This window comes from Anomalospiza imberbis, chromosome 2 (assembly GCF_031753505.1).
Source record: "Anomalospiza imberbis isolate Cuckoo-Finch-1a 21T00152 chromosome 2, ASM3175350v1, whole genome shotgun sequence".
Classification (NCBI taxonomy): Eukaryota; Metazoa; Chordata; class Aves; order Passeriformes; family Viduidae; genus Anomalospiza; species Anomalospiza imberbis.
Window position 1 is genome coordinate 9,492,259 of NC_089682.1, and position 17,382 is coordinate 9,509,640.

A 17,382-nucleotide genomic window follows, 5' to 3' on the forward strand; every position below is an offset into this window, starting at 1 on the left:
AAGGGACATGTTGTTGAAGGGTTTCTTGTATTGGCATTAAGCTTGATTAGAGTCAAAACAGCAGATTTCACTTCCTAAATAAGAAAAATCTACTACTTCTTAACATTCATGGATGACCTTTTCTGGGTTTTATCATAAATGTAGGATTAATTCAACACCAGCTGAAATCATTGGCAGCATTTCCACTGGAGTAATTTGTTTTAGTATAAACCTCTAATGTTTGAGATAATATTAATGCTTGTTTTAATACCAAATGCATTATTGAATGCCAATGTTTTACAGAATGACAGCAGTGTTAACCAAAAAGGATAGAATATTATCCTTGGAAATAAGACTTAGAGAAATTTATTTGATATCTATCTTAAATTATTGGTCTATTATTTTATGTTGAAATCTGTAACTGAAACATAAAATAAAAACTCTCAAAGTGATACTTTGCTTAAGAAAACTAGCCATTTCTATATTTGGCACACTGAAGAAAACTTAATGTATTTTTAAATAATTAAGTTTGGGATCAGGACATTTACATTAATACAGAAGCGGGTTTTGGAGCTTATTTACTGCTCAATCTTCCTGTACAGAGTTATTTTGATGGTTGGATTTATTTCTTCACATTAAAATACTGATATCCTGCTACAGCAGAATGTTACCTTATGTTTTCCAGGGCAAATACTTCAGTAGCCAACATGAGATGTGTGAGATAGGTAGATAGATAGATAGATAGATAGATAATTGTGAACACTATATTGACATGGAATTCTTTTGTAAACTACACTACATTTGAAGGTTTAATCAAGCTGGGGGATAATTCTCTCCTATTTGTTCTGTCTGCTTTTTTCTCATACACAGAGTTTCCTTTCACCAGTTTAGTTCTGTCTTCCCACATACCTGTTAGAGGTTGTTACAATCATGGATGGCTTCCCATATACAGTAGATTTTTTTCCATCTTTTCATCCTGCCCTGTCATGCCAATCCTTTGTTTATCACAAGCAGGATATTTGTTACATTAAGGCAACTTCTTGGATATACTCAAACTGCCCCTCCAAAAAATGTGGCATTTGTCACAGCCTCAAAAAACCCCAAAAAAACCAAACAGCCTCATGTTGATGTGATCTCCACAGAAGGGCATCTGCAAAATCCAAGGCTCCACCTGATTATGGAAACAGAGCTAGAATAAAAAGGAAGAAAAGCCTCAAACTGGTGGACTGGGGAGATGAGAATAAAGATGAAATTGGGCTTTAAAGCAACAGCACATGCAGATTTAGTTTTCTTAACCTACTTTTCATTGGAGATTTTCCTTGTTTCTTCCTTGCACATTTCATAGTGCATAGAATAAATGTTCAATTAAAAACATTCCTTGGTCACACAAAATTAATTTTAATTCTGAGGAATTAGTAAGTAGCCCATTTTGTTTCTGTACCCTCCCTTATTTTGAAGGGAAAACAACAACCAAAAATGTTTACAATTACAACTGTTGTAACATTTTCATATCCCTTATTGCTTGAAGCAGTTACATACTTTACAAATTAAGGCATTTTTGTTACTCTTCTTTTATTAGCCAAAAATACCCAATGTTTGACCAAAAGGACTATGTGCTGGTATTTTTTATGCATGGCTTTTCAAAATGCTGAGTTTTGTAAAGGAATACATTTCTACAGGAATAATTTACTGCTTCAGTAGTTTTGGGAAGAGAAACATTAAACCTATTTTGAGCCATAATTTAATAAAATTTAACAAATATTTTTAGTTTTGTTGAGTATTTTATAAGATTTGGAGTGTGATTGCTACAGGAATATAAATTTTAAGTTCTTCTTTAGTTGAAGATGTATTGTTGCTGCTATTATTTTTTTAGTTTAATAATTTGAAAATTGTGTAGTGTGAGAACACTGATGAGCATAGACTTCTATATAAGGACCAGGTTAAAGGAGTAATTATGAAAATGTCCATCTAAGACCAGCTCAGTTTCCTCTTTTCCAGGTTGCCATGATTTGATTGTCCAATTATTATTTAAATTCAAGTTATTGTTTACTCTTGTTCATTATTTGAGTAAAGACAGAGTTTGTGTTGTCTGATGGCAGTATCAAACCATTATGAGAGGAGTTAAGGAAAGACAGATGGGAAAACACATTTATTTTCTTTGTTTTATAAGGCCTCTGCCCTTACATTTTCTAATTAATTTGTGCTTCGTTTATATGTGTTTTCAAAACTCTACACATCATTAAGCTTTGCAAAGTATGTTCATATCTGCCACCCTTCTTGAAAAAGTGCCGACTGCCTCACAACCACTGTCATGGCTGAGAAATGACAATCCAAACACTGACTCCAGAGCAGCTTCACCTGAAGGAGTTATCAAAAAGGAGGAATTAAATTTTAATTTTAAAAAACATAATTATTAATTTTACACTAAATATACAGACACAGAAAATTATAATGTCTGAAATTCTGGTGATATTCTGGGCATTTCATCTCCAGATTTCTCTTTATTATAAAAGATGAGAAAGTGAAAGCAATTTACTTGTGCTTGTGAGGTACCCAGCATGCCTGTTCATCTCCCTAATGTGAACAGCAGTGAAAGCACTGCTTGTTTTGTCTCAGGGGGCATCTTTAGATTTATTTTTAAAACAATGCAAGATTTATCAGTGAAAGGTTTCTGTTTCTGATTATGTATAATTTTTCAATTGCTGGTTTTTGTACCATCTTCATCACAATCCCTGCTGGCCTATCATATTATGGCTATACATTTAATTTGTCAGGATTTCTATTTTCCTTACTTGGACATAGTTTCTACTCTCAGAAACATTTGGCATCCAGTAGACACCCTGACTCTTTTGTTTAAAACTCACAGGCTTTGGGAACAGGGATGTTTTAGCTTTGATTTTATGTGCTCATGCAAGTTCATATGCCTTTATGCATTTTTCTCAAAAATTATAGCTGCCTCTAGTATTTTATTGTAATGCTGTCAAGAAGTGTGCAGATTTTATTTAAAGCTTTTTTACTTTTTTCTTTCCATTTTTAAAATCTGACAAGGGTGATGTATTAACATTATTTTTCTCTGACTTCGTAAATATCTTGTGGTATTCTATCTTGGTAAATAATTATAGGTGAGTTTTTTGACAGTTTCACTTTAAACTGTCTGGTCCCCTTGTCTGGACAAAAACTGTGGCTATTTCTCCTCTGTGTTTTTGTTTGGTGTCTCTGAAAAATTCCAAAGCAAGCTACTGTTGCATAACTCCTGCTAAGAGGCAATTTCTGCAGGAATGAAATCTGTATTTTCCTGTGTCTGCTGTGTTAGCAGCCTGTCCCCTGCCTCATCTCCCCTAGCACTTCATCATCACGGCTGTGGTCCAAGTCATGCTCTTGGATGTTTTACAAAGACACCAAGCACTTACTGGGAGTTCTTGTCCCTGACTGTTCACTGGAGAACCGCCTGGAGCAGAACAGCCCTGGAGCACAGGAGACGCAGAAAGTGCTGCTTGCAATGCTCCTGAAGCTAGCCAACGCTAGCGATGCTGGAAATGAAGACCTGTGTCCAGCTCTGTTTTCAGCATGAGGGTTTGAATATTTATCTCAGGCAGTTTTGATGAGTGCTCTGCTCTGCTGCTGAGTCTGGATCTGTCACTTCTCTTTGATCCCATACCTGCTGTTTGTGTGTAGTAGGGGTGATTTAGAAGTTCACAGCTGAGCACTCCATTTGGGAAACAAAGATGTGAAAATTCAAGGCTTATGGATGGGAGCTCAGGCCCAGCAGGATTAGTGCTGATGGCCCAGGGCTACAAACTCAGTGGCACAGCTTTAGGCACCATAAAAAGAGGTTGTTAGCATAAGTTTGATGTCAAGACTGGAAGACTGGAAATGTATTTTCAGACATTCAGTACTTTTGCCCACCGTGCTGTCACCTAAAGGAAGAGCCAGGCTAAATCTGCTAATGCACCCAAGTCCAACAGCACTGCTAAGTATCAGTTAATTTTTTTGGAGGTAACAGAAGCTTTTTGGTTTCTATTTTCTGCACTCTCACTGTTTGTTTCTATAAACTGGCAGCGGGACCTTTTTTCATGAGAGCATTTTGAATATAGAACGACCTTTCATGAGAACATATTCCAAGAGAGGGATATTTTTAAACAAAATGACATAGGCCCAGCGTGCCACCCACAGGATAGTGTTCGCCCAGGAAGCATGGAACATTTCCGCAGAGATGTGACTTGCCATAAAGTATTAAATTTCATTTCTTTGTGGGTATTTTCTTTGAAAAGTGTTATTTCTGGTGTGACAGCCCATGAATAAACAGACTTGAACAGCTTTTCTTTGAGATGCTGTTAGTTTTTCATTCTTCAGGTTTTATCAATACAGGAAAATGTATTCCCTCTAAGCATGCACGATACTTGCCCTGCTGTGCAGTGCCAGGGTGTTGTGGATTAATTTTTGACCATCCCATTGTATTTCTACTTCCAATTTCCTATGTTCTCCTTCTGTTCAGAGAGTGATAAAGTTGTCCTCAGCAACATATAAAGACTAAAAGGAGAATGCCTCACCAGAAAATAGAAAAATGTACCTTCTTTTCATGATGAGAATGTTTATGGCATGGAGTCCCTGAGGAATTGTGATGGACAAGCTTCAGTTTGGGATTGGCCTGGGATTGGCCTAGGATTTTTTTATAGTGCTCAGCCACTGTCTTCAGCAGGACTAGGGATTTTCTTTGGGTCCAACAGCACTGCTGTGAACCAAGGCATTAGACAAGATCTGCAGTACCTGTGACAGAAATTCTTTGAGATAAGAGATACACAATATTATCAATACAGGAACCTAATTATGTTACTGCAAAATCTTAAAATGTTCAGTCTATGGGATATTAAAAATGTGAAAACAATGATAAAAATTATTATTTTTCATATCTTCATTTCAAGGCTTTCAGAACTCCCTCCTAGTCTAGTAACACTCTGCCAGAATGCAAATTCAGTTCTAGTCATAAACCTTAATAAAATGGGTAGCTTGTCAGTTTTATTTGATTAGGGATTGGAAAAGGGAGTACTTTTAATAGGAAAAATGGATTTTCCATCTGATACAGAATTTACTTCTATCATTATTATGATATCTTTACACGTCACATTATTCCTTTTTTTCCTAGTGGCAAATGCTATCATTATTCCACAGTCAGTATAATATTTATAATAGCATGTAAATGTGTTTGAAACTGAATACCAGTATGCAGGTCCCTGTGTATAAATAAAGAATTATTACAGAATAATTATTCTGTAAGTAAGAATGCTGTTAATATTCCATATTCATTCCATGCCATGTGTCCTGAATCATGCCACATGGTGGTCTAAATGTTAGATTGCAGATAAATTCTGTGAAGATGCTGTAAAAGGCACAACAGTCTCCTGTGCTTTTCTGCAGGTACCCAGAGCCATTCACTGCACGCTTCCTGGCGGGCAGTGATCCCGATTTCCTTGTGATGCCACAAGCTGGAGAGCTGCTCCCAGTAGGCACTGTGGGAACCCACATAACAGTGGGGTACAAGCCAAGGATGTATGGCAAGAAGCACACAGCAACGCTGGTCATCGAGGTAAGCCTTCCCCAGGGCAATCCACAAATCCACAAATACTCCTGAAGGAGTGCCAGCAGGAAGAGAAATCCTGCACCAAAGAGCAGCACTGGAACACACCAGTGCAAGTGCTGTGATGGTTTTGCTACTCCTCACAATAGACAAGAATAAAACTAAATTTGGATAATTGACTGATGACAAGCTGGAACAACATACTGTATTTTACACTGTATTTTGTACTGTATTATAATTTCTATATTATCCTTTTGCCATCAGCACCAGAGGCAGATACATAATCTTGATACGTTTGCCCCAGCTCCATAGACAACATGACTTTCACAGAGAATCAATACAATCCTGTTAAGAACTGGTGGAGAATATAAAAGTAATTGAAGTTGTGAAGCCTAGGTTATTGATTTTAATTGTATTATACATCTTATATGATCAAAGACTCCAAGAAGGCAGATGCCAAACTGTGGAGGAGAGAATTTCAGAGCACAAAGCCAGGAATAGCTCTTTTGAAGCAAGATGCAAAATAAACAAAAACTATTTGTGACTAAGTAGCCTGTGTAAGTGGGAAGGTCAGGAAACATTTGAAGGCATGTATTCCTTCAGCAGTAAAAATGCTCTCAGAAACCAATTTTCAAGTTTTAAGTTATTCTTTAGAAGAAATATGTTGAAAACACACAGCAGGGGCAAAACCCCATATTCTCTATGAATCATGGTTTGTACTTTCACTCTATTCACTGCATGCTGGTAGTGTTTTCAGACTACTATGTTAGAAGTGAAACAAAAGTATTGATTTCAGAAATAAGATGGTCAGAACAAAGTTGATAAAAAGTCGCATGGCAATTCACAACAGTGTTTTATCTCTATAAGAGACAACTTGTATAACCGTGAATAAGAAATTTAAATCCTGGAAAAAACAAGGTCCTTCAATCCCTCCTACTTATTTTCTTTTACTGTATTAGATGTCTGATTAATATAATCTCTTTACATAAACAGCAATGATGCTTACCACTCTTGCATTTGAAAAATAAGATAGCTTACTGAATACATTCTGTGCTATTTTGTGTTTAAAAAGTACTGTATGACACAGCTACAGAGCTCAGAAACTTGAAGTTTTGGAGCTGAACTGCTGTTTTTAGGCATGGCACATACAAATGCAGTAGCTATGCTTGTCCTTGGCTTGGCTTTCATCACTAACAAGGAGATTTTACCATAAATCTGTCAGGAATGGGACAAACACAATGATCAAAGGTTATTATTAGCTCTTTAAGAACTCAGGCAGTAATTCAGAATTTCCCTTTAGGAATTTATCAGTATAGATGGCCTGTGTCTAATTGGATTTTTAAGGTACATGCACTCACACCTCAGTCTCTGGTTATGATCCAGGCAGACAGCTCTTCACATCTCCACCTTTGATACTGTGTGTGGCTGCAGTAAGTCACTCATTCATACATATTACATATTACATATACATACATACATATATATATATATATATATATACACACACACACACATATATATATATATATATATATATATATCTCAGATTACATCTTGTTGTATCTATTCCTGGACATTTAAAAATGCATGAAGGATTCTTGATGCTCATAAGGACATTCTGGACCAGATGGAGTTCTCTCTATCACAGTCTTTTATAGATTTTTCTAACATTCTCACTCAAATTGCAGAATTAAGTGGTTTCAGTAATGTTTTGATGAAGCTTGTGTTCTCTTTGCTCTTTTTGGTAGCCCTTTTTTGTACTCCAGACTTCCCCCTTTCTGCTCCACACAAGCTTTAATTCCTGCAGTTCTGATGGAAGGCAGAGCATCTGTGGCTGTGTGTGATTCAGCTGCTGTGCTCGCAGCACTGACCTGATGTAAGATTTGATGAGATGTTGAGAATACCTGATACTCATTTCTGCCTTTTGTGTTTGTTGAAATCATTTCCATTAGTAACCTGAGGGAGACAGACTTAGGAAGAGATATTAAATAAAAGCTGTATTAAATCATTCTTATTTGGGGAATAACAGTGGAGGTGGTGAAATGCAATTAGTGTTTGACCTAACACTGAAGAACTTTTCTTGCATGTATCCTCTCTAGCCAATATATTGGCTGAAGCTTTGGGCTATTTTTAGAAATGTTGAAGAAGCTTCTTTTCTTTTGCAGTGCCTCTCTTCTGCTGCTGCTGTAATAAAGGATTATAGTGCTCTTGCTTTAAAATGTCTTTTGCATTTCCAAGGGTAAACTCATAGTCCTAACACAAGCATATTTTTATTATTAAATTCTTTGAACAGTGAGTATCAGATTTGTAATTTTTGTGTGTTTCAATGAACAGTGATAATTAAGCTGTAAAGTAGCAGAGATAGCAGTGTAAGTTCTTTTGTTTATGTTCATCATTACAACTGTGTTGTAAAGGAAAATGGGAGGTTCGGACTATGGAGGAAGATCCTACAGTCATCTTTTTCTCATTTGTTTTTAAATTTTAAACCCAAATATTGTATGTACAATTTTTTTTTGTTTTATTATCCTGCTGAGAACCCAATGCTGAGAAGCTAATTAGCATTAACATATATGTAACAGTCTGTCTGTACCAGAACTTTGTGTGTACATTTTACTAACTGTATGCATATATATGTATGTATAATTGAAATCATGTTGACTAGTTTATATTTCTGCACAAAAATTTTTGTGGGATATGGTATGAATTCTTTGAGACTTAATATTCATGAATACTTAGAGAAGATTTTTTTAATGGCAAGAAACCTTAATTACTTTGCTGACGCAGTTAAAGCTCTTTAACCGTCATTAAAACTTCTGTTCTCAGTCAACTACATCTCAAAACAATTGAAGTTAGATAATTATTTAAATAGCTGCTAGGAATCTTAATTTTGCAGAAGTGACATAGAAAATTACTTTAAAATTTTATGTAGATCTAAGAATGAACTATTACAAAAAGGCAGTAAAGAAAATAATTATGCTCGTTTCTTTGAAAAAGCTTGTAGCTTTGAATGAGGACATCACAACCTAATTGAGCTACAGGTAAGAAACGGTGAAACTGTGCCTGAACAGCATTTTTAAATAGCTATTTTTCCATACTCAAACTTCTAAATTTAGAATTGCCTTCATAAACAGAGTGGTTCTGAATGAAAAAAAATATCCCTAATGATAAATAAGTGAAGAGAGCACACAACTTAGATGAGCTGTAAAGTGCTGTGAGGACAGAAGGGACTTCCTGAGCCACGGTGACATCCCAGAGCTTTGGTGTGCCAGTCAGTCTGAACAGAAAACCAACAGAGCTGAGGGATGTCAAGGTGCAGCTGGGGCAGGAATCACAGCCAGGTACAAGGTGGAGCAGCCAGGAGGCTGGGAATCTTTGGCAAAGGGCATATTCGTGTAGGCTTGCAGTTAATTTCCTTTCACTGTGCTGAATTCAGCTGGAGACCAGAGCAATTGCTTTGTAATTCATGCGTGAGACTTCTGAGATATTCTAAAGGAGAAGGCACACACAATAAGTCTTAAATGATAAAATAGGTGTCAGAGTGAACCAGATTGCAGGTAACATTATCAAGCCCTCCAGAAGTCAGGCTTGTGCACCTTTATTACTGAATAATCACTAACTTAGCCTATGGAAGATAGCATATCAAAACCATTTGTCATGCTGTTCTGCAAATAAATGATGCAGTGTGCCAGGCACAGTACCCAGGTGTGGCTTCTCTAAACTTGTCTATGCAAACTTGCATATCTTAACAGCAAACAGTACTGTTACATATTCAGCAGCTTGCTGAAACTGCCTTGTTCCTGGTGGATTTCTTAATTACCATAGTTCAATGTTATTTTAAATTTTATCTCTTGAAAAGAATGAGCATGGAAAAATGTAACTAACTTACTAGAATAATTGAAATAGTTTCCCATTAAATAAGATACATGTTGGTGCTGGCTTGAGTTATAGGATTAGAAGTAGAGTGCAGAATCAGTACTCAACATTTTTGATTCACAAGCATAGGGAAAGGTTACTTTGCTTATTGAGACTTATAGTTCTGATAGTGGAAAAAAGTGCTAATAATGTGGGAATCATTTCTGTAAAAGGGTATTCAGAACACTGCCAGTCCTGGTGAATTTTGATTGTATAATGCCTAAGCAATGTTGTGAAACACCTAATATTTGATGTGCACAAACCAATTAAGTAAATTTTAATTATATCTGGAAATGTTCTTTAAACTAAGAAAATTATTCTTATCCATCTTGTTCATTAGAAATTGTTCAGAGCCTGGATGTGCATTTGTCTGCTTGTGGGAGGTGGTTCTTATTGCTTTGTGATTTTTCTCCCTTCTTTCCTTCACTTATTAAACTATCATTGTCTTGATCCACGAGTTTTCTTGCCTTTGCTCTTCCCTTACACTGTTCACATAAAGGTTGGCTTTAATTTCATTCGGTATACACTGATTGCAATTGGTCTTTTTTGTTTGTTTCTTTGTTTTTGTTTGTATAACAAAACCTTGCAGTATGAATTAACAGCCAGGAAATATTTGATGCAATATCTGTAATTTCCTGTGGTTTAAACTTTTTAGGAAGTCTTGTGAATTGTATTTAGATTTTTCTGAGTTAACAGTATTTGGAAGCTAACTGGAATACAATATTCCTTGAAAATCCTGATCCTTGCTCCCAATCCACTTTCCTAACAGACTGCTTTGGCAATTATTTACCATGTACTTCAGTAGCACTTTCAGCCTACAGTGAACACCCATGGATAATCTGTGTTTTGCAAATTAATCCTATGAATCATGAGGCATCAGTAAAAATGGGTTGGATACCAAACAAATAGACTTTTAAATAAATTATTTGGTGACTGTTACCAGTTTTGGCTGAATAATTTGCTTCATGAATGTTACTCAGTCAGCCATCAAGATGATTGAATTACTTACTTGAATAACTTAGGTTATATAATAAGAAGTGGCAGTTTGTGTCTCATTTTTAATTGTTAAAAAACATTTTTCAGAGAGATTTAGCTCAGTACATGGCCATTACTCCAGTCAGGTGAGCCAAATTGTTATTCTCTTCACATTTTAATTCAGCAATACTTAGGTTTTGAAAAAAGAAAGTCATTCATTTCAGCAAGAAATCCTCCCGCAGATTGTCAAGGACATTCAGAATATGATCTGGTCTTTCTTCTTAAATTGCATGTGAAATAGGCCTAGATATGCATCTCAGGGAGCCTGGATTCTTAACTACCTATGTTTATATCAGATATATCTTCTTGAGAGAGATTCTCTTTTGGAACTGTGTTCTAGTCATAGTACAGATTGCAGCAGATTTGATACCTTCATCTTTAGACTTTGCTACTACCAGAGCTAGTATTGGAATTATTCCAGATTTGATACAATAAACTGCATTGCCTTAAAAATAGGAAGAAGTGTTCCTCTGATTTGGGAAATTTTGGCCCACTTTGGAGGCAAGTAAATGCTGTTTGTAAATCAAATATTCTGTCATAATTCTATGGTCATATGTGGATGAGCTTTGAAAGTCTCTCTTCTTCCTCTCCACCATTTCAGAAAAGTCTGAAACTGTGATGATCTGTATTTTCCTTTGCTGTGACGTGTCTGGCCTGGAAACCCAAAGCAGCAGCTTTGGGGCACTTGCATGAAATTTGAAGATGATAGACTTGCTCGTGCAGCAATTTTCATATTGGTTAGAATAATTACTGAAGTTAAGCTTAACAGACTTATCCCCAAAAAATTACTTACAGCTTGGGCAACTAATATTGTGCCCTTGGAAATTAAGTATTGTAGTAAATTAGACATTTGCGGTTGCCTAAGGTTTACTGAAAATTACTTAAATCTAGGTTGCATTGAAAATTACTGATTTCTGGGTGGTTCTAATGCCAAACAAAGAGCCCCAAGTTATGCTGACAATTACAGTAACTTTTCCATGTGTGTGACCCTCATTTCCCTTTAGCAGAAAATGCTGAGCTTACCTTACACAACCGTAGTTTTTTCATTTAATGTGTACATAAATGCACAATTTTTTCTCGATGATTGTTTCCAGTAATCTTGGATGATGGCACATGATTTACAATAGGTGAAACACCATAGTTCAAGGTATTAGGGTGGAGTTGCAATGTCTCCTGCTACAGAACACCTGACACAGTAACAGAATAGGCAGCTTTTTCAACAAGTCAAGCCATAATCCATTTTTTTCCACTGGACACACAGTCCAGGATATTTCTATGGCAAACAGGAAATTAACATAAGGTTATTACTACCCAGAAGTCTCTAACTATTGTTTGATGCTGATGATAAGTGAACTTGAGAGATGGAATAGCCCACCATTTTTGTTTAAATCACACTATTACCAATACTACAGACAATCAAGTCACAATATGTGTGGATTTAATGAAAAAAAAAATTTATTAACTTGCTACTTGGTTTAAATCACTGGCTGAAACACCTTTCAGATCTTTTCTCTGACCTTGAAATAATCCATGAGACTTTCTCACAGTGAAGAAGACAGTTAGGTTAAATTACCTTTAAACTAAATTGTTCATCTGCTTTATTAAAGAAAGATAAACTATTTAATTTTTTACTGAAGCTAATAAAAGAATGAGCTAATTTTGGAGAGACGCTTCTCTTAAATGACAGCTTTATCTTTGGACATAAGATATTGGTTCATGTCACACCTGCTTTTGTTGGCTGTTACATTTACAAAAAGTAGAGGTACTAGTTCATTTCACTGTATTAAATAAGGTTGAGAATAAAGATGAGTTAATCTGCCTGTTTTGCACAAAATAATATCCAATTTAAATTAGATTTTGATTTTAGTAGGATAGCAATAAAAATTTTAAAAAAGTAAGCATGCATGGTGAAATATCTACTGTGTTCTCATTTACTAATCTTACTGGAATAAGGCAAGTCATTCAGCAGACACCATGTAAGATCAGTACTGCCCATTTTCAAGCAGAAGTTTCTTTAAAAATTCACAGAAAAATCCCTCATCTATTCTTTCAGCATTGGTGCAGAAAAGTATAATTCAGTAGCCAAAATGCTGGTTAAAACTACAACTGGAGATTCATATGATGACAGCATTTAGGAGCTGTAAGTGTATGCAGTATATCTGTAAAATAATGTAAATGCTCTATACATGCACAGCAGAGAACAAATCCTGGGCCAAAAGGTTTATGGTTTAATGTTCTGAAACTTATTTTTGTTGAATATCTGTATTATAAATTCAAAACTGCTTGCAATTATACTCCTTAAATATAATTTATCACTGAACAGGGTAGCAATTAGAATGGTAGGAAGAAGCATATGAAAGATAACAAAGATAAACATAATAGATTCAAACTTTTTCAGCAGCAAGTATAAAACTGACATAACAAAACTTAGTCAAGAAACATTTTATCATGCTTTTTTTCCTTCTTCTGTATGTTGCTGTAAATATGGGGTGCCTCCACAGAAGGTTGGAGATGGAAAAGGTTCACTGCTCATCTCTGTGGTTTTTGTAGTGCTTTACCTAGACCATAATTAAATGACAGAATGCAATAAATAATAAGTCAAATATACACACTGTGCTTTGGAGATGGTTGATAGTATTTAAGGTGTGTGAGAATCTGCCACAATTTGTGTGGGTGTTGTGGCACCTCTGTACAGGCCAAATCTGTTGGGGTACTGACATGCCCAGCAGCAGAGCAGGAGCAGAGAGCTCACACTGGAATGAACAAATCCAGCCATGTGGGAAGCTGGACTGCCAGATGAGGGAAGGACCCATGAGCTTTGAGGCTTGACTGTAGCAGTGTTTTCCAGAGCAATTTGAGAGCATATCAGCCTTTCTGACCTTTTGTTTCCTCAGATGAAGAATGACACTGGTAATGTCTCTATCTACAATTGATTAAGGATTAAGTTAGTTTTAAATGGGTGATGAATTCTCTGAAGTACAACTCCTGCTGTAATGACAAAACTGGAAGCAGCAGAGAAAGGTGACCCTATGAGCTGTGCCCCTGTAGTTCAACACAGCAGGAGAGCACCAAAACCTGCTCTGGAACCACAGCCAGCACAGCTATGTGACTGCACTGCTGTGTCCTGGGGAAAGGCAGACCTTGGGAATTTGGAAATACCACTGATTTCATGTGACTTCCCTGCTCTGAGACCGCACAGCCAGAGAATCTGCTATGTTCTGTGTACTATGTTCATGCTCTGTGTTCTGTATAAAAGCCAAATTGCACTTGTATGAATATATTATTATAGACTTATACATGCCATATTTTTACTCAGTCTTCCTCTATTAGTTTTATCTCAGAAGGAGAAAAAAAAGCCCCAAATGTAAAACTGGGATTTTCAGTCACTAAATGTGAGGGAATTGATGACAGTCTATGCCTAAAGTGGGCATGCAATGCTTTGTCCTTTTGCACAGTACAAAGCTGGGCATAATGACACATCATTTGAGATTTTGTAGTATCTTCTAGGTTTATAATACTTCTGTTGTTAGTTTGTAGTTTTGGTTTTTTTTTTTTTTTTTTTTTTTTTTTGTTTTTTTTTTTTTTTTTTTTTTAAGGAAAGGAGAATCGAAAACGAAAACCCAGGAATATACCTTTTTCCAGATGTAATGACAGGAAAGTGCTAGAGACTTGGAATAAAGACCTACTTTCAAAAATTAAAGTGATACGTTATGAAAGGAAAAGTATTGGAAGATCTGCAAAAATTACACATGAGTTTTTAACAATCAAAATTCTGTTTCAGGACACACATGAAGCATGGGAAGTAGACAGCAGTATACCCTAATATTCATAGGAATATACTCTTTAAGCATGGGTAGATGGGATGTGTAGTAAGAATAAGGATCATGTACTCAGGAAGAATCAAGTATTCAAGCATTACAAGACATGACATGGAAACATATGTTCCATTCCTAGAGACCAGTTAAAAACAGAGAGCAAATGAAGAGTGTCATTTTCAATCCACATAAATACGCATCAAACCAGAGATTCCAACGTGAAGCTTCAATTCTCTTGTGCATACTCTGAGTGTTTTTGTCTTAGTTTTGTTCATTGTTTTAATGTGAAAGTCCCACCATTTGGTACTACCGTTGTTACAGATAGCAGAGCTGCAAGCGAATCCTATGGTACAAACTTGAGGCATTTATGCTTTAGTAAGGAATAGTCACCTTTGAAAAACATACAGAGCTCTTTGAAAAATGTACAGACCTCTGGGATTTTTAAATAAAAAAGGAATTTTAGATCAGCCAGGGAAGGTAAATTTCTCCTCTTTGTTATGCCTGGTCCTGAATAAAACTGAATGTGATTCAGTTCTCTGTTCCAGGAGTGCAATTCTCATTCTGTGTTATTCCAGTGCATTACATGGAAAAGGACAAACATCTTTTGAAATCAATGTTGTGTCTCAAATCACTGATGAATTTTCAAGGTATTTTATAATTGATTTTATTTTCCTTTCTCTGTTCATTATTTTCAGACCCAATCAATGCAGTGGACATATGTAATCAATGGACTTCCTCCACAGACTGTACCACCTACAATGGCAGCAAAAGTAGTTTGCACCAGCAGCTACACAGGATCATTCACCGTCCGACAGCGCAATTTTATACGTGAAAATCTGAAACTTATAACCACTGGAGCATCCTCACCAATCAAAGGAGCACCTTTAGTCCTTAGGAATAAACAGAGAAAGTTATAATCTGTTCATTTTTGGTGAGAGAACAAATAAATTATGCAGATAAAAAGAACATATGTTTTGTTAAATTTTCTTTAAACAGATATGGTGTGCATGAATTGTATGTTCTGTATGGAAGATTCAGAGCACCTCAATCCTAGTAATAATCCTGCTTTTCTATAAGGGATTTTGGATACCTAACAATTTATTTATGTCATGCAGATGTCAGCAAGTTCAGAGAAAAAATTTCAGGTTTAAAAAAAATTATATCTGAGGATTGGGTAACTCAAATTAATGCTTTGCTTTCTAGAGGATGTTGGTTTAATAAGACTGTAGTAGGATGTTTCAATGTACATTCTGTGTGATGTTCAGCACATCACACCCATGCAAAACAAGCAAGAAAAAACAATCCCTGTTCTCTTCCACAAGAAAATCTTTACCTTTTCTTGCTTTGGCAAATTTCACTAATTACCACATCTTTGCTGTGTATAAAATAACGATCTTGTTTCATTCATCCCATAACATTTCAAACCTTTGATAATTATACATAGCACAGAAGTGAAATAAAATGTCCTGCTGCAGTAATTTTATGTCGGGTATATTTTATAAAGTGCTTCAGAATATCAACATATAGAAGGCTATGAGAATTCAGTGAGGAATGAAGACAGATTTTCCTTTTTTTTTTCCTAGAATAAAAAAATCAGAGGTGCTATTCCTAGTGTGTTTGTATTTCCATTCTTTAGATGGGAATTCAGATGGAATTCAGATGGGCTTTCTCTGCTCTTGATATAATGTGGAAAGTTAGATCTATGCAGACATGCTTTATAAGATCATTGGATGGGTAACTCCTGACTCCTTTCTTCATTGAGATAATTTTTCCTGATTTTACTAACAGAACATGAATTGTATTTGTGCCTTTATTTTGATGGCAAAATGTACTTTGACAAAAAGATGGCTTGGCACAGACTAAGTGCCTTCTTGGCTCCAATACAGAATGAGCATCACTACTCAGGAATGGCGAGCCTGAGAACAACCTATGTAGGTCAGTGCAAATGAGCACCAATAAAACCCTTTTACTGCAATGTGCTTGAGGATTTTGTTTATGCCACACATTTTTTAGAGAAGCAATTACAGAAAGTGTTGGGAACACATAAAACAGCAATGGTGCTGTTTAATACCTCTTCTAAATGCAGGGTGCCCCATTTTGGTCAGAAACCAGGTAATCTGAAGTGAGAATAAAATCAGCTTTATAAATTCAATGTACAGCACTGAAAAGATACTGTCCATACTGATATCTCTAGAAGACAGTGAGAAAGAAGCTATTATAATATTTATCTTAAATGCTGCTGAGACCACAAATGCAGCTGGATTTCATAGGAAGGCTCTATCTGCATATATAAATGAAGCAAGTGTTTATCTGACTGTAAGAAAGCAGAATTTATAAATCAGCAATGGTTTCACAACTCGTGACTGGTGTTCAGGAAAAATTTGACAATATCTTTTTGTAAGAGCGTTTTTATCCTTGTTTCACTCCTTTAAAGTTATGCTTTTCTATTTAAAATGGCACTTTTTTGCAAGATGCACAAAATTTTCTAATTCTCCCAGAAATGGATTAGCAGGTGGCGTAGAGGTGAATCATCTAAAAATTACATGGTGCTCACTCCAGAAATGTTATGCCCGATTTACTTGCCTGCACTTGCTGTTATATGTATTAGATTTCAAATTCTGTCATACATCTAAACATTTTAAACATCCATGGGAAAATGTGCAATAAAATAGTACCAGAGGGGTGTTTGCAAAGGAACCATTTATATTAGCTATTTTAAAAGGGATGAATGCATAATCTGTTCTTGCAGGACAAAATTATGGGGTTTTTTTCAATGTGTACAAGGTCACTTCTGAGCTATGCAATATAGGCCATTGTCAGTTGGATTTGGACCTAATATTAAAAATGTATTTTTCTAGTTTCTTATCGTTTAAACAGAACTAAGTATATTTCTTCACCTATTAAGAATACACTTGCAAAGATGATTTAAAGAAAGATCATTTTAGCTGTGTGGTTGTAACATACACAGTGTTTTACATAATATCTGCATGCATCTGTGGATTACAGTGACTATATAAACAGTTAAAAATAAATTCATTTTTGCTTCTTAGCTTGATAATTTTCACT

General features: G+C 35.7%; 1 protein-coding gene across 2 annotated transcripts in view; it reads left to right on the forward strand.

The window, feature by feature from the left end:
- CFAP47 (cilia and flagella associated protein 47) overlaps positions 1–15,284 on the forward strand; it is a 261,132-nt gene extending 245,848 nt beyond the window's left edge. For both annotated transcript variants that reach the window (XM_068179785.1, XM_068179786.1), the window contains 2 exons: positions 5,395–5,563; positions 15,012–15,284. In XM_068179785.1, the coding sequence (XP_068035886.1) occupies positions 5,395–5,563; positions 15,012–15,233 (391 nt within the window). In that variant the 3' untranslated portion in view covers positions 15,234–15,284. The remainder of the gene's footprint in view (positions 1–5,394; positions 5,564–15,011) is intronic.
- Positions 15,285–17,382: the final 2,098 nt, after the last annotated feature.